At 45.7% G+C, this 23522-nt stretch overlaps 1 protein-coding gene across 3 annotated transcripts; it reads right to left on the bottom strand.

The window, feature by feature from the left end:
- Nucleotides 1-594: 594 nt before the first annotated feature.
- Nucleotides 595-16133, bottom strand: PICK1 (protein interacting with PRKCA 1). Of its 3 annotated transcripts, none has more exons than XM_044985629.1 (13): nucleotides 15934-16132; nucleotides 14808-14901; nucleotides 12803-12914; nucleotides 11753-11881; nucleotides 11561-11627; nucleotides 8779-8868; nucleotides 7212-7265; nucleotides 7043-7105; nucleotides 6463-6596; nucleotides 5813-5905; nucleotides 4877-4927; nucleotides 2969-3113; nucleotides 595-2490 (listed from the first exon to the last, which is right to left on the bottom strand). In XM_044985629.1, the coding sequence occupies exons 2-13, from the start codon at nucleotides 14846-14848 to the stop codon at nucleotides 2246-2248; spliced, it is 1224 nt and encodes a 407-aa protein (XP_044841564.1). In that variant the 5' UTR covers nucleotides 14849-14901; nucleotides 15934-16132; the 3' UTR covers nucleotides 595-2245. The 3 variants fall into 3 exon arrangements, with proteins under 3 accessions (XP_044841564.1, XP_044841574.1, XP_044841582.1); XM_044985639.1 differs by lacking the exon at nucleotides 15934-16132 and adding an exon at nucleotides 15256-15703; XM_044985647.1 differs by having other exon boundaries at nucleotides 2291-2485; nucleotides 15934-16133.
- Nucleotides 16134-23522: the final 7389 nt, after the last annotated feature.

Here is a 23522-nt window from a genome sequence, read left to right on the forward strand (position 1 = left end):
TTTTTAAAAGAAAAGTTGGTGCCATCATATTGCACTGTAACACTCCAAATGGGATGCTAAGAAGCCTGCCCTGTGATCTCTGCCAGTCAGAATTCAGAGCTTAGGGAGAGAGTGTGTGGCCAGAGCTGGTGAAATGTGGTTTGCTGGAGCTCCATCAGTGACATTTTCCATTCCTATAAGCTACCTCTGACACAGCTGGCAGCCTCTGCTCACAAGGTCAGGACTTACTGCCAGCTCAGGCTTGAGGTGTGGCAGCTGAGTCTGTGGTTAGAACCTACCACTGGAATAGCAAGGGATGCTGCAGGACACGATTGAGGTGGACTACTGTGTTCTGCAAGGATATGTTCGCCCTCTAAGCCAAGCCATAGCACACCTAGAAACATAGGACACCCTGTGTATATAGCCTTATGTAGCATGTACATCACAAAGCAAGGTGCAGTGATGTCCACCATAATTCTGTTCAAGGAGTTAATATCCCCCTTAAGACAAAAGGAACATAGCCTTATGCACAACCTTCATGTCCCACCTCAGGTCCCAGAGGGATGAGGAGAAGCGAACAGATCACGAAAAAGCCAGTGAAAAGGGGAAGGAAAATAGAAATGTTATGTTTTTCTTTATTAGGAGGCATCCATCAGCATATTAAAGCCCATTCAAGTCTTCCGGAGGAGCCTAGTCCTAGCTGACCTTCTTGAACCACCCACAGAGAAGATGACAACAGAGTCCAGAAACAAAACAAGTAAAAAACATATAAATCATAAATTAATGCCCTTAATACCCTTGCTCACTGCCAGCTGGTACATGTCATCCTTAGGGAGTGGGGAGAAGTCAAAACCTTCACCCCCAACAGATCACTGCCACCAACAGAAAGCCACTCTATGGAACTGGGACTCCAAAAAGGAGAGAGAAAGGGAAGGGGGGTTGGGAGGAATCCTTTCTTCCCCTGATTTTTCTTTTTCCCCTTGCCTTGTGTTGGGAGTGAGAAGCCTTAGCTATGAGTTCCAGCTGGGCTTTCCAGCCCGAAGGCAGCACAAAATGGGGAACTGAATGGTCATGTAGCAACAGGGCGAGCTGTAGGGTGGGGGTGGGTGATTTAATACTCCATGCTCCTTACATCACATGTCTAAAATAATCTCCATCTGCAGGCACTGTTTTCCCCTCCCCATAAGACTGTGTGCTGTTCAACACGTTCTCTGATAGAAGGCTGTAGCACCTCCTCCCAAGTTTTATAATGATCACACATCTTGGCACCTATGCACAGGGAGGGGTGCACGTGATAAGCTGTGCATCCTCAAGGAGCAAATCTGGTTAAGGCCAACCAGGAGCAAAATGTGAGAGGGGGAAATGACCAAAGAAACACATGGACCAGAGTCCCCTGAGCCAGTGTGAATTTCACAAACCTCCTCCTTTTGACTATAGAAGGTTCACTTTTGCCCATGTACTGCTGAAGATGGTTCCTCTCTGATAAAGGCCAGTTCCCTTCTCTTTCTTTGGGGAGGGTGATGCTACACATGGAAAGGGCTCCAGGCAGCCCTTTCCTTGCAGGATTTCATCAGTCCCTTGTTGGTTGATGACCTGTTTACATCTACCACTAGTTCTATACCTCAGCTTGCCTGGGTTCTCTTTCTCTTCCATAGGAAACAGCAGCCAAAGCAGGTGGAGAGGGGGCAGATTCCTCTAGCATCCTCACACCTACCTAGAGCCAGCAGGGGCAGTAGAATTGTAAACAACATTTGAAGTGGGAGAGTAGAGAGGCAAAACCCTCTGGTCCCAGGGTAGTCAGCAGTGGAGCGAGTGATCCTGCTGACTTCCATCTAGTGAGGGCAGATCAGGAGGAGCTGTTCTTGCTGTCCATAGTCATCCCTCTTCAGGTGCTATTTTTAGCAGACACAGGCAGCAGAAGAGGAGGGATGTACCCTTCACACTCAGAAGGGTCCCCTCCGCAGGTGGAATCATATGGTGCAGGGAGGGAATTCCTCAAAGGGTTTCCCACAGTAACCCCCTACCTCAGCCTCTGAGTTGGGCAATGGAACGCTGGGGAAAGTCATCCAGGCAAAGAGAGAGGGAAGGAAAAAGTGGAGGCTGGAAAGAGTGTATACTTTGCGCCCAAGTCATCCCAACTGCCCCCATCTGAAGCAGAGGAGGAATCCCTTGCTGAGCTTATACAGAAAATCACTGAGGACAAATCACCATGTGAAACAGATTTTATCAGTCTCTAATGTCTTTCCTGCCCACTGTGTCAGCATATTCAGGCATCATCAATAAGCTTTTCACCATTTGCTTCCTCCTTCCTCCTGGCCTCTCGCTCTCCTGCTTCCTCTTCCTCCTCTGCCCCATCTGAGAAGACGTCCTTCTGACCATAGCTCAGGGTGGTGCGTGCTAGATCCACTTCGATGGGAAAGACATCTGCGTCCCGGAGCACGGCGTAGCAGTCGTCATTGTACTTGGACATGGTGGAGACAAAGCGCTGGAGCTGGAACACGATGTCCTGCACTGCAGAGGGGATGGGTTGGAAGTGTGTCAGTGGGGAATATTGCAGATAGTGTTCTCCCTCTCACATGCACTCTTGCTTTTTCAGTGACCAACCACCATGTCCACACCCCGTTATCCTGGATTTGAGGGGTGTGTGTACCCCAGAATGTGATTAAGCTAATTGCAACTAATCTGTTCCCCAGGGTTTTCAGAACCCACAGGAGTATCTCTCCCCTCACCCTCAAGCCTGTGTCCAAGTCTCCCTCCCTGAGATTAGCCAAATATTCCTATGCAGCAGTCACATCCATGCTCTGTGCACAGCTGTCTCCCAAGCACTGTAACAGAAGGGTCTGTGAGGACCAGAGACCCAGACTGGATGAGGTCAGTGAGATGCTGGCAGCAAGGGTTTCTGGGCTAAGATGAGGAGGGACCACAAGGGCAAAGAACCCCTGTCTGGATGAAGCCCATAGGGGCCATGAAGAAGGGCAGTGACACTCACCATGTTTCTGGTCCAGCAGTTCAATCTTCTCCAGCACATCCTTCCTCATCCTGGCAAAGCGCGTGCGTGCCTCCTGGCGGCAGCGTAGGACTAAGCGATACTCATAGTTCCCAGTGCTGACCCTGTAGAGGGGCTCACCCAGTGCCTGCCAAGAACACCACACCATTTTAGAGACTCCCAAAAAGTTCACAGTGCCAGAGGCTTACTGATGTGATCCCATGAACCTCAGGTCACCATGGGATCCTGCTGCAGCCCTCTTGGGACCATTGAAACACAGCACAGGAACCACTGATGACTAGGAACATGGAGCTAGTCCTAGGCAAGCTACGAGCTGGAGCCCAGAGCTCTGGGCATCCAAATCTACTGTTAAAACGGCCACTTCAAAGGCCAAACACATAATAGCAGGGATGAAGAAATGAGCATTACCGTGACACAAGGGAATGGGACTTATATCCCTTTCAACCTGGAAAGGTGAGAACAGATGGCCAGCCGGTACTGGAGTTCTTAGCTGAGTTATTGAGAGAGGCACCAGCACCCAACAAGACTGGTGCCAGAGGCCTAACTATTGTACATAGAATATCAGGGTTGGAAGGGACGTCAGGAGGTCATCTAGTCCAATCCCCTGCTCAAAGCAGGACCAATGCCCAGATCCGTAAATAGCCCCCCTCAAGGATCAAACTCACAACCCTGGGTTTAGCAGGCCAATGCTCAAACCACTGAGCTATCCCTCCCAGAGCAGTGGAGCTGCAAGTTTTTGCCTGGAGTTGAGCAGAGCCGGAGCACAGCTCCAAAGCCCTGTTGAATATATAGGGCAAGTCTATCCAGGCATCCGTGTGTTGCCAACCTCTAGTCATGGCACTGGAAGTCAGTAAGGGTGGAACTACTGATTGTCCAACAGCACATATTTGAGAGAAAAGCGATGGGGTCTGTCAGCACAGGGCACAGCAGATAGTGCTTCTTCCCTACACACATATTTGCTTCTGCCTGTGGGTCTGGAATGTACCCGTAATTCATGTGTGCCAAAGCCCAACAATGGCACCCTGCTGGGCCAGAGGGAGAGATTTTCTTCTCCCATTTAGCAGGATGTATATCATCATCAGGCGTTGGGTTACTCAAGTTTTACTAGTTACTAAGAAGGCACCACTGTCTGGTCCTCTGAGCAAAGAACTGGGCACCAAGGAATGCAGAGTTCTAATCTCAGCTCTGATACTGAGTCCATCTCTGACCTTGGACAAGTCCACATCCCCCTTTTATAGTTGGGGAAACGGGGCATCCACAGGGCATCTTTATTTACCTTACAAGTTGTTGGTAAGGATTAAGATTTGTACAGCACTTTGAAGATTCATAAGGCTATATTCAATGCTAGGAATTATTTTCCATGCCAATTTGAGGATTTTACTGGATTTTTGGAAGTCTTCCAATTATAATTATGAATATTTGTTTAAGTACATTGTCACTAGGAGAGATTCTCCTGAAATCAATTTTCCTTAAACAACTACAAATGCAATTTACAAACAAATTTGCATTAGTGTGGGATGCAGAGTATCTAATACAGGACTTTAGATAAACTGCACATTATACTCAAGTGAAATCCATTAGGATAACACTGTATAGTAATCCTTAACACATACTAGTATTACTAGAAGAGTAGGAGAGACAATTCAGTGAGCATGCAATAGAGATGATGACTGGTCCCAATGGTTTGTGATGATGGGATGTGTTTCATAAACGGTATCAGTTATATTTTCTGCGTAGCACTCAAAGACCTTCATGTTTGAACACTAACAATTTTAATGTATTATTAGCAGGGCTAATGTATCGCTGTATGCAGGCACATGTGTGTTTCTGTGGGTTGCATGTGAGGGAGGACAAAATGCTATAGAAATACAACCTGCAATCTGTACTCACAATGCAGCTGTATTCCTCATCATCCATCTCCTTCACTTTCAGGCAGTAAGACTACAAAGGAAGGATTAAAGAACAGAAAACACCAAGGGTTAAAAAAAAAACCCATCACCTGCACACAAAGTACGGTGTGACTGAGTTTCCAGGCAATCAGACATGTAGGGGGTTGTCCCTGCTTCTCAAAACCTTCTCAAATGGTGTGACCATGGACACTGGGAAAAGCCCAGCTGAACCAGATGCAATATCTCAGAAGGAGAATGAACCCCGTTTCGAGAAAGGGGGAGGGTAAGCATGCCTCTCCTAGGAAGAGGAAGGGGCTTGTTATTTATACTACAGTAGCACCCAAAACGTCCTGGACCCTGGATAGACATACAGGAAGATTCTGTCCCTCCCTAAAGAACTTACAAGCTACTAAAAAGCTCTGTGCTGTGTATGGTTTGGGGCACTACCATAGCAAAAAGTCGCCAGGAATAAAGACGAAAGCAATGAAACGATTAAAGGGCTGAAAGGATTGATTTAAGAGGAAAGATTTTCAATTGTCTAGCTTGGCTAAATAATGGCCAACTATAAGTATCTAAAGGGTATTAATGCTGGGGAGAGAGAGGAAGTGTTTAGGAGATTCCAAGACGGTAAATCGTGTAGGAGCTCCCTTACAAATAAGGATGTTAAATTTAACTAAGCAATATGTCATGTAGATATCAGGAAATGTATCTTAATTGTGAGGTCTATTAGGCTGCAGAATAGTATCTCAAGGGAAGTAGCTGAAGCATGTTTCTTGGGTCCTGGAGACTGGAGAAAGTGCTAGAGAAGATAAGGTATGGAATACTCTTGACCGGGAAATGGAGTACATGTGAATGAATACGTCTTCTCTGTGCTCATGTGCTATGATTCTATGAAACCGAATCTCTCCCAGATGTTAAAAGAGAGAGAACAGCTCACCAAGTACTCAAACTTGACATCCAGGTATTTTTTGATGGTCAGTCTTGTGTCAGGAATGGCTTTGTTGAGGTACGTGTTCAGGTCAGTCAGCATCTGCAGAGAAATCATGTTAGTAAAGTTACAGCGCTAAGGAGGAAAAGGAGCATTACAAGGGAGCTAAAAGGACTTGATGGCCTGCTGCAATGAGCTAGGGCACCCTCAGTCTCGTTCACAGCTGGGCAGGTGTCCATGTTACAGCATGATTGGTACTAATTGTTCCCTTTTGTTGACAGTCTTAGCAGAGAGCTCAAGGACGAAAGGGACTATGTAGATGTAAGTACATTATCAACAGATGTGGAGCCTCCAAGAGGAGGACAGGCATACTGGAGAGTGTGCGTGCAAGTGTGACGGTCTAGTTGGCAGATGGCCAAAGGGGGAAGTTTGAACAACCATGTTCAAATAACTCTGCAAACCACAGATACATTTACAACGTCTACTCTGTCTTAACTTAAAGAAAGTTTCTACAGTGTTATTTCTAATTCTTCCCATCACAATTTTTAAGACTATACCCTCAAAGACAGACTCCTCCATTTCTGGTCTCCTCTCTCACCATTCCCCCCTTTCTCCTGTATGCTGATGCCAATCCCCTCTCCTGTGCTTTGATTCTTTACCGGTTTGATAGTTTTCAGTAGGCGGATCCCAAATTTCTCGATGCTGCGATGGGCATCTGCAAATTTCACAAAGGCTTCACTGGCAGCTGGCTGTGGTTCCCGTACACCAATGACCGAGAAAACATCTCCAAATGCTGAGCAAATTAAAAAAATACATACAAAAGAAGAAGGGGCTTATCTGGAGAGAAGCCTCCATGTCTGATATTAAAAACCATTCCCACAAGCTAGAATTTGGCCAGGAGCAGTGTAACAATCCTATTTTCGCAGAATGCCAGAGGTTCCTTAAAGACCACAAATAGTCAGCGACTCACTTTTATGTCTCATGCGAAAGATGGTACCTATGGCAGCACAGTGCCCATTAACACCATGCTAGGGAATTGTTTCTGAACTGACTCAGAAGGAAGTACACTACTTCCTCACTCATTTCTACAGTATCTAGTTTTCATTGGGGGTCATGTTTCAAGTACTGATTAGGCCTGATGCTTCTGAGATCTGATAATATCATAGACATCCACTCCCCCATCCTAGGGTGGTCAGCCTGCTACAAGTTTGAGGACTGAATTCCTTCCAGTGTATTTACCTCTGTGTGTCTGGGAGAGTTCAAAGAAAGCTCTAAGGAGACTCTTGGTGTGCTCTGTCATGCCTGTGGTGGGAGAAGAGAGAGAGAGAACATACAAATCATCCCACTGACACAGTATCCTCCCTCCTCCAATCCCAATCGAGATGTCTGACAGAAGAGGGCAATTTACCTTTATACAGCTCTGCGGTTCTCTCCAGCTCCTCCAGCCTCTTCACCAATCCATCTAGAGGGGAGCAAAGAACCAGAGAACAGGTGGTTATGATGCTGAAGTCCAGGGGAACATAGGGATGTGAGTGGCTGAAAGGAGAAGGCATTTATTTTATATGAATGGTTGAAAACACCCTCTTCCCACCTCCTCAAAAGTATGGCTCCTTACCCAACAGGTAAAACTTAAAAAATTAATCCAAACAGGATTCAGAGTTGTATAATTCAGCTCACCACCTATTTGAAATTCACTGGACGGGTCCCTGATTTTCACTGTTCTGTTGTGTCCTGTCAATCCAGCTACCAGTTAAAGAGCCCCAGCAACATTATGTCAAGGGCTGTGGATGCAATCACGATATACAGTGACACAGCGTATTTCCCACAAAGGGTGGGCAGCCCTATTTACAACAGTAATAAATGACAAGAAGGCACAATCCTGAGGGAAGAAAGCAGAGCTTGTGTTTAAATATGACAAATTAGAAGGAGGGACAGGGTAACTGCTAGATAATTACTGCACCCCTCAGAGGAGAAAGCTGAATGAATATCACAAGAAATGCCCAGGTTCATGCATAACCTACCACTAAGACAGAAGAGGTTGTACATGAAGAAATGCCTGACAACCATTAATACAACATCTTTTATCCAGACATCCCACAGTGCCTGACATATTCATTTATTATTTGGGGCTTGAACATATGGACAGTCATGAACTCCTTGACTATTAGAAGTTGAAGTCTGGACCACAAGTAATTGGCAAAGTTGTTTTCCCTACACTTGGAACCAGGTTTAAAATTTGACCTATAGCCCCAATTTCACAATAATTTAGGCATTCTTAACACACTTGAAAAGGTTAACGGAGAATCACTTCATTCACCACTGAAATGCAGCTACATACAGACTGGAAGGTGGCAGCTGTATAACAGCACAGAAGTACAGAACTTCCATATCCATTTGGGACTGCAGAGGGAATTTCAGGTTTGCATTTCTTAGGTGTAACTGACACCATTATGAGGGACATATCCATTTGGCCAGGGAGACTTTTTTGAACCCAGGTTTATTATGCACATGGGACACTTGCAGGCAGCATATTTCACACAGGGTTACTATAAGGTGTGACGTGACACAACAAAACTGAAACAAATGCCTGTAGTCGGAATACAGTTAAAGAAATGATAGACAAGACACTAGCAGACATGAGGGCTGTTGCTTGTTGGTATAATTATTTTGATCTTGCAAAATGACTGTTGTGCCACAGAATCAAAACGCTGCGAGGTTGCATTACCATGCAGTCATAACACTGCAATGCTGCACAACAAAAAACATGCAGGAATCTCTCACTGTCCTGCAATCTAAGTACATGAGACTGTGTCTCATGCAAGTATCAGGAGAGGTGCCTGCCTTAGTCAGACCCCTTGCCCCATAGTACTACTGGGCACCAGCTTAACAAACACTACCCACCATGGCATTATTGGATACCAGCTTAACTGACATTGCCAGTAGCCAAACAGGAAGGTGCCTTTCTGTATGCTTACCGTTGCAGAGGATGGCTCGGCTTAGTCCCAAGGCATCTGCTGTACCCGAGCTCATGTTCTCCACCAATCGATGCTTCACTTTCTTCAACACTACACCCAGCAAAAAAGTGTCAAAACTCAGGATCAGGGTAATTTCCAGAGTGACAAAGAACACAGTTAACAAAACTCAGGTTTTAGGTACCATACTGGCTAGATTGAGCCTATCTTAGCAGAGCTCAGAGGAAACTGAACAGAAAGAGAATGCCACAGAAATTAGATGCAGGGAAGATCTGAACCTGGGCCAATGCAGGCATGTTCCCTACAATAATGTTCTCTATTCAAGTCCTATATACCCCAGGCAATGGGGCTTCCACAACTTCTGTTGGAAGACACAGCCTAATAGATCTCACCATAGGAAATATGTCTTGACATTCAGGACCACATCTTGCTTACTTTACTCAGCTGATTAATTCCAATTAAGTTAACAGAATAGTGTGACAGTAAGGCAAGTAGGATTTAGTACTCAGCCAAAATTTTCCCTTTGCTTAATTTTATCTCATGACTCTTAGGCCTGGTCTACACTGGTCTGTTATTTTGGAATTAGCCGAGTTAATTAAAAAAAAAAAAAAAAAGATTCCGTCCACATGACCAAACCGGTTTTTTCAATTTAAAGGGCTCTTTAATCCGATTTCTGTACTCCACCTCGGCAAGTGGAGTAGCGCTTAAATCGAGATCGCAATCCCGGGTTAAAGGCATTGTTGACACAATTTGACGTTATTGGCCTCCGGGAGCTATCCCAGAATTCTCCTGTGACTGCTCTGGACAACACTCAACTCCAATGCACTAACCAGGTGAGCAGGAAAAGCCCTGGGAACTTTTGAATTTCATTTCCTGTTTAGTCACCATCAGCACAGGTGACCATCCGCACAGTCCACCATCCCAGGCGACCATGCAGAGTCTACCATCACAGGAGATCACACAGTCCCAGATTTGCAGACGAGCTCCAGCATGGTCCGAATGGGAGGTACTGGATCTCATTGCATGTTGAGAAGACGAGTCTGTTATGGCAGAACTATGTTCCAAAAAAAAGGAACGCAAATACGTATGCTAAAGTCTCCAGGGCCATAACGGAAAGAGGCTACTCCAAGGACACAGAGCAGTGTCGTACAAAAATCAAGGAGCTCAGGCAAGCGTACCAAAAAGCCAGGGAGGCGAATGAGCGGTCTGAGTCACAGCCGCATACGTTCCACTTCTACTGTGAGGTGCATGGAGTCGGGAAGCTCACTAGAGCTGCAAGTGCGGGAGAGCAGAGTTTGCGGTGAAAGCGTGAGCAGAGTTTGCGGTGGAAGCTGTGCGGCTCGGTTCACAATGGCCGAAAAACAGCGGGGAATTGTTGCCTTCTGTAGTTTGCACGCGAGCCCAGGATAGACAACATGGAAAAATTAGCTAGCGATGCAAGAGTGGAAGAGCAGAGTTTGTGGCAGAAGCTGTGTTGCTCAGTTCACGGTAGCCGAAAAAAGGCGGGAAATGGTTAGATAAAAGAGTAGATAGAAAGACAAAAGGATATGAGAGGTGGATTTCATAGTACCAGGAGAGAGGTGGTGCACCGTACTGCACCACCTGCTGGCAGTATGGCATCTGCCATAGCTTTCACGGAGGGAGGATCAAGTGACGGCACACACCCAGAAACACCTGCGAGAATGTTTTTGCCCCATCATGCACTGGGAGCTTAACCCACAATTGCAATGGGTGGCGGGGACTGCCTCGGTACTATGGACACACTCCGCCGAATTCACGCGCTTTAGCAGGGATACACAACACCGAATGTATAAAATCGCTTCCAAAAATTTGAATAGAATAAGTTCGAATTAATTTCATACTGTAGACGTACCCTTAGTTAAAAGTCTTTGTACTATCCTTAACATTTCCTCCCCTTGTTTGGTGATCATTCCTTTCAGATTCCTGAAGATATTTATGCCCTTTTTGTAATCCTATGACTACTATAAATGTATTTAGGGCATGATTTTTCAGAAGTGCTGAGTGCCTGCAGCTCCCAGTGATGCCAGCTGAAGTTGTGGATACTTGGCACCTCTGATAAATCAGGCCCTTTGCTCTTATTTTTTCTCAGAAATCCATTTCCCAGCCCCTGTGCATTTTTGGCTGCTCTTGTCTGAGTTTCCTTTAGTTTGTCAGCATCTTCACTGACAGGGGAGAATGAAAACAAAAGAAAATCCAAAGAAATAAATAAGAGGGGCTGCCCTTTACTATATGCCCTGTTCAGCTTTTCCAGAGTGCCAGGAACGTGGTCACGTTTAAAGAGGACACTCAGGTAGGTTAAACTCAAAATGTAGCTTTTGTTTAAAAAAATGTTTACAAAACCCAATATGGAGAGAAATGTCCTAATGATTATCTAAAATAAGATTAACTGAAGACAGGAGTTTTGGACTGGAATCTTTCCATGCACTGTCAGAAATCCGAAAACACCAGCAAGGGCAGACTGAATGAAAGACAGCATGTGAAACTGACTTCTCGAGTTTCACTGTCCAAACTGAACACAATGCAGAAAGCAATAATAGCAAAACTGATAAAATTAAATTAATTTTAAATAGTCAGGTATTATTAGTAACACAGAGAAGGACTTTAAAAAAAACAACAACTCAAGTTTTAGCTTGTGTCCATTTAAAGGAGATAAAATAACAGCAAATACTGAAACAAAATCTGATTTTGATTTTGCCTGGGGTCTCCTCACCACCCTCCTCCTACCCGGCATATAAAGGGAGAGAGAGAAACCAGCACGTCTTACCGATATCTAAGGACTTGCCCTGCTTTGGGTCGGCTTGGAGTTTGTTGTAGTGAATCGTCACTTCTCCCTGGATGGAATAGCAAAGCCAGAGCTGTTGTTCTGGAATTGAGCAGCAGGGGCCTCCTCTACTGAAGGACAAGAGTTTATAAACTGTGACCCAGCATGTTCCATTGGACTGTTCCTACTCCTTACCTTTACCACCTGTATCATTTTGGCTACCTCGACTTTGGTTTTCCCTTTTACTGACTTCCCATTCACTCCTGTGATTTCATCGCCAGCTGCCACAGTTCCATCTAGGGCTGCCGGAGTGTTATCAAATACCTAGGAGACAAGAGGAACAGTAGAGGAAATATGGAGCCAAAAAGGAGTGCAATTAGTCTTACTTATGGGCCAGCCTCTATTTCGCTTCCCTTCCCAACCCATAACATTTAGACACCCCTAACTCTCCGAGGAGAGTTCAGCACACAGTTCCTTCTGGGGCTTGTCATCTCTACTTTGTGCATCATCTACAGCAGGATTTCTTGAAGTCTAATACATTGGTTCTCAACTTTCCAGACTACTGTGCCCCTTTCAAGAGTCTGATTTGCCTAGTGTACCCCCAAGTTTCACCTCATTTAAAAACTACTTGCTTACAAAAATCAGACATAATACAAAAGTGTCACAGCCACTATTACTGAAAAATTGCTTACGTTCTCATTTTCACCATATAATTATAAAATAAATCAATTGGAATATAAATGTTGTACTTACATTTCAGTGTATAGCATATAAAGCAATATAAACAAGTCATTGTCTGTGTGAAATTTTAGTTTGTATTGACTTCACTAGTGCTTTGTATGTAGCCTGTTGTAAAAGTAGGCAAATATCTAGATGAGTTGATGTACCCCCTGGAAGGCCTCTAAGTACCCCCAGAAGTACATGTACCCCTGGTTGAGAACCACTGATCTAGTACATCACATATGGCATTCCCTGCTCAGATCCCTTTGAATTTTAATATGCTTCCCGCACTCTGCTGATTCTCAGGTGGATGTGTGAATTCAGGAGTCTTAACCCTATCCTTCCAGAACTATTCCCAGCTATGGTGAGAAACTTCCGTTTGCTGGCAAAGAAAGAGGATGCTTCGCACTCTGACAAAAGCAGAAAATATAAGGTTCTCCATGTCCCCCCTCAGCTTCCATCTGTCAAGTTTAACATTGCTTCACAAGGACAATCATAATACTCTCCTCTTCCATGAGTGCCCACCTGAACAATATAGAGACAGGGACAGTACTGTGCTCCTCCCCCAATGCTGATGCCAATCAGATTCTGAGCATCCTTCTTCAAGGTTACTGTCCCAGGAACGGTGGGGATCCCACTAGAACAATATATAGAGAGAGAAATAATCACTGACACAGATTGGTATAGCAGTATCTGCGTGCAAGAGCTAAAATGTGTAATCTGAAAATATACCAGATGCTTCTCATCTGAACTAATCATCTTACCGCTGCTGTTTAGCCTTCCAGCACAGATTGGAAGGACCTTGCCCAAAACATGACTTAGATATGTTTATTTGAAATCACTAAGTTGAACAAGAGGCTAATGATTACATATGTGATAATGGAAGCAGTCTAGTGAGCAAATCCAGTGCTGCAGTCAAAACCAGGCCCCTGTCTTCTGTCACTGGGAATGGAGCGAGAGAACTCCCAATATATCTTTTTCAGAGTGTATGTGAGGAATAGAGATAGAAAACACACTCCATGATACACTGTGAAGCATACTTAAGACACTCAAATATTTTGGTGGCTATTTTTTTCAAATCTCTGTGCAAGACTTAGGTGAATAAATGCACAACACAAATATGCGGGAATGAAATAGGACTGACAGTGAGGACTACTCTCAAAACAGAGTCCCTCTATTTACTCCGCAAAAACCCTTTTATTTCCAAATAAAATTCTAGTGCTGTCATGCTGTGGGAGGTCCACATGACTGTCATAGATCTATGGATTATTAATATTATTACATTTTAGTCACAGGTATATTTAGTAAAAGTCACGGACAGGTCACAGGCAGTAAACAAAAATTCATGGCCCATGACCTGTCCATGACTTTTACTAAAAATACCAGTGAATCAAACTTGGGTGTGGGAGGGGTAGGGAGGTTGGGGCATTGGACAGGGTGAGGTGGGCTTTGGGCGGCTCTTAGCTGGGAGGCTCCCCAGAAGCGGGGACATCCCCCTCACTCAGCTGCTAGGCGGAGGCATGGTCAGGCAGCTCTGCTTGCTACCTCTGCTTGCAGGCACTACCCCCCCAGCTCCCACTGACCACAGTTCCTGGCCAATGGGAGCTGCGAAGCCAGCGCTCTGGGCGGAGGCAGCCCACAGAGCTACCTGGCCACACCTCTGCCTATCAACTGAGCAAGGGGGATGTCCCCGCTTCCAAGGAGCCCCCCAGGTAAGCACTGCCCAGAGCCCACCTCACCCTGTCCAGTGCCCCAACCCCCTACCCCTCCCATACCCAAACTCTGCTGCCGGGGGTGCACGGGGGCCTGTGATTATCCCAGCAGCAACCGATGCGCCTGGCACAGGGGCACCCAGGCACACCGAATGCTGCAAAAGTCATGGAATCTGTGACTTCCCTGATCTCCGTAACAAACTCGAAGCCTTAAGGATAATACATTCTCCTGCCATTTCTTCCTACTTCATACTTCCTTCCCTACCATTCCAGCAGAGTGCGCCACTTCAGAACGTATTAACACTGCTGTGCAATCAGCAAATTAGGAAGAGTTATTGTAGAGCAATAGAAAGCTTTTCCCTCTGCTCACCACCACTGCAAGGCTCCATTCCCCCTAGCCATGGGGAGTAAGAGATCAAGACTGAACAATTAACCTAAATCTCCAACACACATCACCAGGAGTGAACAACTCTGCCTGCTTTGAGCAGGTCCTGGTTGCAGCTCTTTAGGTATCGTCTACACTTAAAACTTAGGTTGACCTAGCTTTATTGCTCAGGGCTATGAAAAATTTCAAGTCCTATGCAATACAGTCAGGTCAACCTAATCCCCACTGTAGACAGAGTTAGGTTGACAGAAGAATTCTTCCATCAACCTTATCTATTGCCTCTTAAAGGAGATGATTTACTACAGTGATGAAAAAACCCTGCCATAGCTGTAATATGTGTCTACACTACCACAGCATAGCAGCAGCACTGCAGCTGTCCCATTGTAGTGTAGACATATTCTTAGTTGTTGGGAAAGGGAAGTGAAGCACTCACAGTTTATCCTCCTCAATGTCATAGTCCAAGTCTCCAAACATTGCTCTGGCTGGCTGGAGTCTTTTGACCTGAGATTCCGTTTACACCAAAGTGCCTGGGAAGAGAAAAAAAGAACAAAACCCAGTTATCTGAATTCATCTGCGCTCAGCAGCTAAAACTGAAGACTCAAACTGTGCCCTCTGTCAGCCCCTTTCTCTCTCTCTTCCAGTGGGGGATGGAGCTGTCTGTCCCTCTCTTGCCTTGGGGAAGAAAGATATTTCTGATTCTTCACTCTGGGTTGGGGATGGGGATAATAGTGCTGATTTTTATTGTTTCACAAGCTATACAAGTACTGGCAATGCTTAGGACAGAACACAGTCCATTTTGGAAGATGATTCTTTGTGTGTTGTATCTGCTTGCACAATACTTTTAAGTGGTATCTGGAGTCTTATCCCCTTCATCCACTTACTATTTCAGTTTCCTCTGGATTCTGAGGCAAGTCAATACGTATCACACTCTTCTCTGCCTCCCTCCTGCGGGGGCTACACACAGTTTCCCCTCACTGCTTTTTCACAGGAATTCTTCTAATTCCTGACAGTTTGGGGAAGTATCTTTCTCCAGCTCCCTCAGATTTCAGACAGGAGTGTAGCAAACGTCTCTCTGCTTCGCCCTCTCCTCTGTCACAGTAACCGCGCAGCGGTTCTTCTCGGGGTTCGCACCATGTTCGGAGTCTCCCAGTTTCCGTCCCGCCGTTGGGGTGGCTGGCACTGGATACGGGGAGCCTGCCTGCGCGCCGGGGCGGGTCTGTGAGAAGGTGCCCGTGCTGTGCGGCGACCGGCCAGGTTCTGCGCTGCCGAGGGGCCAAGCGGGGTCGGTGGCGGCTCGACATGGGGGTGGGAGGGCTGCCAACCACTGGGGGACCCCTCTCTGCTGCTCGGGGTGAGGTGACACAGCAGGCGAGGCGCAGGGGCCAGGCTGGCACGGGGGGGGGGGCCTCTGGAGGGAACAGCTCCGGGGGAGGGGGGAGAGCGGACACAGGCTATACCCGGGAATCGGGGGGGGCGGGGGCTAATGGGGACCCCTCAGGCGCCCCCCCCCGCCCTTGGGAGCTGGCAAAGCTGGTATGGGGGAGGGGTTAGTCACTCACCGGAAACGGCTGGCTCGAGCTGGGTACCTGCATCCACCTGCCGCCTCTACCTGTCAGAACACCGCTCCTTCACGTCACTTCCGGGCCGGAAGCCTCCTACCTAACCTCCCCTCACCCCCGCTTCGCCTGCCGGGGGGAGCAGGTGTCTAGAGACCCGCCCGCTGCCCCCACGCTCTCCTCTCGCGATAAGACGGGCCGGATCCCGGAGACAGAGGGGGAAAAGGAGAGCGGGTTGCCATGGAGACGGAGAGCGCTCGGCGGCTCTCGAGCCAACCGATGGAGGAAGGGGCGGGGCCTAGCTCTGGCTCGCCCCCTGCCGCGCCATGTTCGGGGGAGCAGCGGTCTCTGGTCCGGGGAAGGGACAGGAGGGTCGCGGCTGCGGCGCCTTGTCCCGCCCCGCAGCGGGGCCGCTTGGGAGCCGCTGCCGAAACCCCGCATCCCCTGGCAGCGAGAAGCGCCCAGGGGCGCCCGCCCGCCCGCGTCACATGCTCTGCCTGCGCCCTGCAGCGGGGCGGGGGTGCGCGGCCGGGGCAGCAGCAGCCTCGGGGGTTCGGCTCCCAGCCCGTCTAGAGCGGCCGGGGCCGCAGCGCGCCCCTCTCCCCTCTGCCGTGGAGAGAGGAAGGGCGGGATGGCGGCGCCTTGGAAGGCCTGGGCTCGTTTCCCAGCTCTGCCACCGGCCGTGCAACCAGCGAGCAACCCTGGGCGGCCTGCGCTGCCCTGTGCCCCGGTTCTCCAGCTGTGACGGGGCGGGGGGTTCCCCACCTCTCCATGCCTGGTTGTGAAGCTAGGTTGCAAGGCTCTCGGCTCCCACACTGATGACAACCATAGAAGTGCCTACAATTAAATAGCAAAGATTGAGGTTGGCCGAGCCATCCAACAGCATCTTAAATTAAGCATGGGATTGGTAGTGGTGACAACAGAAAACATAGCCCCTCCCTGAAGCAGGATCCACACTCAGCCTCATCAGAAATGTCTAAAATAGACAATCTCCCTAATGCGGTAGCTTGGCTTATGTAAAATAAAGAACCTTTGGCCTGAATCTCAGTCCTGGACTATGGGGTGGGGGGCCGTGCACAGTAGACTGTGTTGCTGTTCATGGTTTGGTTTGATTTTCCTCCCAGTCTACTGCTTTTGCTGAAATCATTGGTATTTTCTTGTTGACATAGTTTCCTATTGGATTGCCAAAGACTTCATGGCCATGTGGGTTTGCTGGTCCTTGGTAAACTTTCAGGTGGAGTGCTTTACTCATGTTGATGACATAAACGACTCTTCAACAAAACTCAGGAAAAGAGGAGCTATTTCCAAAACTGTCCCCTCTGGCAGAAGGCAAAACCTCCTCTTTCTATACTTTGGTGAACCCCATTCTACACTGAAGGTAGACTACAGCATTCCCCAATTGGATGCATTTTATGGTGCTATATGAGTTTTGATCAATTGCCAAAGTGGACCTGCTCAGGCTAATGAGACCCAGAACATTCGCTTGAGGTTATGTTGAAAGTTAGATGGACATTTAGGCCTAAATCCTCAAAGGTATTTAGGATCCTAACTGCCATTGAAATCAATGGAAGTTGGTCACCTAAATACCATTGGCAGTCTGGGCCTTACTGTCTTGTTCTAGGAACATTTTGTGCTTTTAGTCTAATGCAGTGTTTTCCCAAAATGTGCAGTGTGCAAAGGACTATCTGCTATGGCAGAGGGTACAGACAGGTTTCTAGAATCTCAGCTTTCAGGTTTTTTTTTTAAAAGTAAGTCTCTAGCTCAATGGTTTTCAAACTTTTTTTGTGGACCACTTGAAATTTGCTGAGGGTCTCAGCAGACCACTTAATGATCATTCCAAATGTGTCAAGTATTGGGGGGGTAGCCGTGTTAGTCTGTATCCACAAAAACAACAAGGAGTCCGGTGGCACCTTAAAGACTAACAGATTTATTTACAAAAGCAGCTTTGCCTCCCCTGGAATTGACACCTCCTCATCTATTATTGGGAGTGGACCACATCCACCCTGATCGAATTGGCCCTGTCAACACTGGTTCTCCACTTGTGAGATAACTCCCTTCTCTTCATGTGTCATTATATAATGCCTGCAGCTGTAACTTTCACTCCATCTGAAGAAGTGGTTTTTTTACCTACGAAAGCTTATGCCCAAATAAATCTGTTAGTCTTTAAGGTGCCATTGGACTCCTTGTTTTTTCCAAATGTGGTTTGTACTGTTAGCTAACTATTGTAAAGCACTTTGGATAAAAGCGCTATATTAAAAAAAACCTTAATAATAATAATCTTTTTTTGTTCTACAAATAAAAGCACACAACTCATTTTAATGTTAGTAGTTTTACCTTTCTAATGTGATGGATATGCCCCCTCTCCCCCACCATGGCAGCCCCCGAGCTGGGGCTGGGAAGGAGGGGGGTCTCTCCCCTGCTTCAGCAGTCCCCAAGCTTGGGCTGGGAAGGAGGACCATCTCTCCCCAGCAGCTGCAGCCCTGGAGCTGTCGGAAGTCGCCTCTTTCTCTGGCTGCCACAGCCCTGCATGTCCCAAATTCCCCCCACCCCCTCTTCTCATCCCACTGCCCCCTCCCACCTATTCTCCCAAAGCCACCACCTCACCTTAAATGTGCACCTTCTCCAGGGTCCAGGCACCTAATTAGTGGAGCCACACCTGTGCAACTCTACTGATTAGGTGGGTGGCCCTTCATTGTCTCGTGTGCAGCTACCCAGGCACGCACCTTAGAGGGAACTGTCTGCGGACCACCTGAATAGAGCTCACGGACCACAGGGGGTCCACGGACCACAGTTTGAGAACTTCCGCTCTAGCTGTTATATTTGCAAAGAAAACCATCAAAGTGTGATGCAGTTTTCAGAGATCATGAAACAATAGCTTTGAAGTGTGAACCATTTCAATGTTGCTAACTCAGATGCCAGTGATTATACTGTTAATTTCAACATTGTTGATTATTTCACTGCAGGGTGGATAAAAACTGATGATTTAAAAAAAATGTTTTTAATCAGTTTTTTTATTTTTTTGTTTAAATTATATTTTTTCTTTTGAAAAATAAACCTGTTTAAAATGAAATCCAAATTTATACAAAACCTATCTCAAAACTTTTCAATAAAAATATGCTGAATCCATGAGCCTCTACTAAAAAAAGTTGAGTTAAAGGCTGCTTTTCTATGTAAAGAAAGATGTTTTCCCCCGATTCCAACTTTTGAGGTCAAGCTTTATAAATATGGCACATGTACTATATTAAGGGCTTGATTCTGTGGGTTACCCAGAGCCTGTGCTACTGAGTGCAAGAAACTGGCAAAGTGATCACAAGCATTGGGACCCAGCCTCGGACTCCAGCAGACACCACCATGTATCTCAGTGGTTTCCAATGTGGGGTCCCCAGACCTTTGTGCCGGGGTCCATCCCTTAAGGCAGGACCGGAACATGCTGGAACAGCTTTCCTGCATTTTTGCTGTATGATGGACACCCATTTGTGGATATTCACTCACAAAAGCTTATGCCTCAATACATCTGTTAGTCTATAAGGTGCCACAGGACTCTTTGTTGCTGTTCTCAAAATGATGTCCTCTATACAGCATGACCTCATGCACCAATGAGAGGTCATGCTGATGGGGGTGTTCCCACACTGGTGGGAGTGTTCTCTTAGTACCAGTGCTTGCCCATTCAGGACTACACCCTCCCTGTGAAGGTTTAGAAGTACTTTTTCTGCCACATATGTCAAGACTTACAACACTTCTACAAGGTAGGAAAGTAGTACCTTCATTTAGGGGGGAAAGAACTACAGATAAAGTAAAGTGTATAGGCCCTATAACAACAACAACAGGAAATTTATGTACAGAAAAGGAAAGTGCTCTGGGACACTTAGGTGGCAATGGGGTCCTTGGTGGAAAAAAGTTTGGGAACAACTGATATATCTCATCAGGATCATCCACTGAGCCTCCTGGGTGGTCTCATACTCCTGTTTTATAGCTTCTCTGTGCCTGAGCTCTCTTTGGCTCAGTTCTCCAATTATGAATATTTATGACCCCACCACCATGGAAATTTACTCTGTAGTTCATGGAAAAAACACTGATCTACCCAGTATCTACCAGTCCTTGCTTCTCAATGGTTGTGAGCACTTCAAGTAAATGGCCTCACTCTGTTTCCTTGCATGTGTACACAGACAAGATACAAAAAGAGAAATCCATTAATTTCTCAACTGCCTCCTTCCTTCTCTCTCTCTCTAAACAAATAACACAGTGCAGTGCAAATGGCTCTTGTTTTTCTAGGTGTATGGGGTGGGGAGTTATGGAACAAGGGAGAAGGAGCGGCATGTGCAACCAGAAAGCAATGCTGGAATCAACACAGGACACTGTGTGAAGAAGGGATCAGTATTCTTCAGAGTGAAGCCTCTCATGTTGATTTCAACACCTGGGCTCTGGAAAAAAAACCTGCCATGGCTGCAGGTCATAAAAAAGACCCTACCTGGGAATATTTTCAAGAAATTCCTGTACCTCTGGGTAAAAAAGGAATTTGTGCCAAATCCTGTATCTCTTTGTTGCATGGTTTACAAGGGCTGGCTGTTGAAATGAAACAACATTATGAAAAATACTCCTCAGAAGGTAAATGACTTTGAAGATGATGATGTGGACATGTCTGAACAATCTGGATCAGCTGGTTAGTACATTTATTTTTGCACTATTCTTATAGACTGCCTGCCATATTTTACTGTGCTAATAAATGATAAAGTAGTCAACACTGGACTAAAGAGAACTGTAGAAGATATGCTGGATATACTGAAACCTAGCTCCATAGCCTTGGACAAACTGCAGAAAAATTGCTGCTATTTTGTTAGCGCTGTTGAAATTTGGAAAGAATGTCGAGACATCGAAGAAAGAAATACCCAGCAACAAAGTTAAACTGCAGGCAGTGAATAATCAGATGGGTCAAGCATTTACCTCATTTTCTTGTCAGTGTTCTCAACCCAAAGTACCAAGGTAGATGTCCAACTGCTGAAGAAGATGCTGCTATGACTAATAATCACGCATCAGTCAAGACAAACATAATAAATGTCAGGGCTGGAAGTGAACCATTCAATCAGTACTTGTTTGCTGATGATATTTTAAAGAAAGTCCCACCACTGAATTGGTGGAAGGCACTAGCTAAGCACCTGGAACCAGAGGGTGTTGAAGTGCTAAACCAGCTTTTGACATCAGTAGCCTCTTCTGCCGGCACAAAGAGAATATTTTTTACATTTGTAATAAATCATTCAAATTTGAGAAGTCAATTGGGAGTTGAAAAAGCAGGAAAACTTGTCTTTCTCGTATGTATAAAAATGAGGAGGGAAGGGGTGGGATCTATTAGTTGTTAGAGTCTGAAGGACAGCCTCAGTATCTTAGGAGAGAACCTTGTCTCGTTTTCAAGAGACTAAGGTTATGTCTACACTGCAGTTTATATCGGCATAACTTATGTCACTCAGGGGTGTGAATAAGCCGCCCCCCAAGTGACATAAATTACATTTACATAAGTGCTGGTGTGGACAGCACTGTGTCAGCAGGATATCTTCTCCTGCTGACATAGCTACTGCCGCTTGTGAGAGCTGGAGTAGTTAAGCCGACGGGAGAACCCTCTCATCGTCTTAGAGTGGCTACTTTAGAGAGCTTACAGCAACACAGCTGCATCGATGCAGCTGCGCTGTTGTAAACTCTAGTGCAGCCATTGCCTCAGGCGAGTAGGAACGTAAGCTCCAGTCACTTTCACTTAGGGATTTTTGAAATTTTTCCCAGGCTGACCTGAAATGATCAGTTTAATTCACAGTCTACAGCTAATACCTCTGTTGCTTTAATAAATCATTTAGCTGTAAATGTGACTCTGCTTTGATCAGAGAAGTTTATGTATCCAAAACATATAAGGGTGTTTTATTTAATAAAAATACATTTTATATGCTGTTGTGTGTTTAATTACATTCCAGTTACACTCATAATGCAGCTTGACACAAATCATGAGCAAAAAGTTAAGTATCTAGTAAATAAGCAATGTATCATTCACCATTTTCTAGCATACTAAAAATGTACAATTATTAAGAATCTGAAAATATTAGGCCATAAAATTGCTTAAATAAATGTATATAGTTATAGTGCACCCTCCTAAATAGCAAAAAGATGTACCAACTCTAGTGTAAAGGGTCTATTTAGTTGTAAATCAACATGTTTTGATGGTTATATCAACCAATGAGAATGCACCTTTCTTTAGAAAGTAATTGAAGTACAAATGGAAAAGTTGATTGAAATCCATGATTTAAATCAAGATTTTCCACTTTGTGATTTAAATCACATTCCACCCTGTTCCACTGCTCAGCAAAGCATGTATGAAAGATGAAGTAATATCATAAAGCTCTACATTAGCATTTTCCAAAGCATGTGTATGGAGTGGGAGAACAAAAGATTAGCTGCAGTGGGACAGAAAATGTATAAATTAAGATATGTGGGCTTTTTAACAATAGAGGTCAGGATTGCAGAGTGGAGCGGGGTTTTCTCTTTCCTGAAGGAGGGTCAACTTTCAGAAGTTTGGGAAGTACTGGTCTAATAAGTGAAACAAGTTCAGCTACACAACACAAGTCCTCCCTATGACTGTCTTAGCTATGCCAGTTAGTTGAAGGAACGACGTCCTTGTATTTTATACAGACTAGAGTTACCAACCATTGCACATTTTGCAGGATTGTCATTGTCTCAGATTCTAGGGCAATGTCCCTTGTCCCTGACTGATCTTGGTGGGATGTCAAAATATCCCTTGTGCGTGAGAAGTTACTTCTGTCACTTCCTGCTCCTTTAAAATCTAACAAAATTAACATCAAGTATGTTATGTTTCTGCATGCAGTAAAATATACTTCCAAGTATGTCAGTGACAGATTGATCTGGGTGGATTTGGCCAGTCGGCCCTATTCTGCCACCTTTTCTCACACAGCACAGGTAACACTCAAGGGCTTAACCTCAATGCAACTGCAGAGCCTGCAAGCATGGCTGCTGAGAGCTCAAGGAAGCTAGCTCCCACCTCTAACCTCCTTGCTGCTCCCCATTGGAAGAAGGGAAGAGGTGGTGATTAAGCCCATCCTTAAACTGGTTCCACCCTTGCCCTTCTCCTTCCACTAAGGAGTGACTATGGCAGAACTGGGACTGGCCTCTTTCTGCTCAACACAGTTATTTATCAATGGACTGCACTTTCACCAAAGTGTCTGTGGAATCCAAAATCAATAAGGAAATTCATTGGGGCTACGCAGTGTGTGAGAACATTGTGGCAAAGGATTTCCCATACTTCTGATGTGGTCTTTAATAGCTAGAGAACAAGCCATTTTCACTTGCAAGGCATGTCAGATAAAGGTAATTTTAAATGGTTCTCTTTAACAGGGAGGTACTTTTCAGAAGATGATCGTGATTGTGAAAAAAATCTGGATTGATGCTGCAGATGAAAGTGCAGATGCCATCTCCCTACAGAGTCAGTCAAAACTGGGAGAGACGTCTTTGAAACTGGTTAATACAATGGTGTCTGCTGCTGACAGTGCAGCAGTGACCTATGGAGAGAAACGTTTTGAAAGCCAGTCAGCACAGCTGTA

This window comes from Mauremys mutica, chromosome 1, assembly GCF_020497125.1.
Source record: "Mauremys mutica isolate MM-2020 ecotype Southern chromosome 1, ASM2049712v1, whole genome shotgun sequence".
NCBI classification, from domain to species: Eukaryota; Metazoa; Chordata; order Testudines; family Geoemydidae; genus Mauremys; species Mauremys mutica.

Coding starts and splice junctions, on each gene's coding strand:
- PICK1 (XM_044985629.1), bottom strand. CDS start 14,848: ATGTTTGGAGACTTGGACTATGACATTGAGGAGGATAAACT. Junction 8,869..11,560: donor GGGCAAGTCCTTAGATATCG/GTAAGACGTGCT, acceptor TGCTGGGTGTAG/TGTTGAAGAAAGTGAAGCAT. Junction 2,491..2,968: donor ACTGCTGGACCAGAAACATG/GTGAGTGTCACT, acceptor TCCCCTCTGCAG/TGCAGGACATCGTGTTCCAG.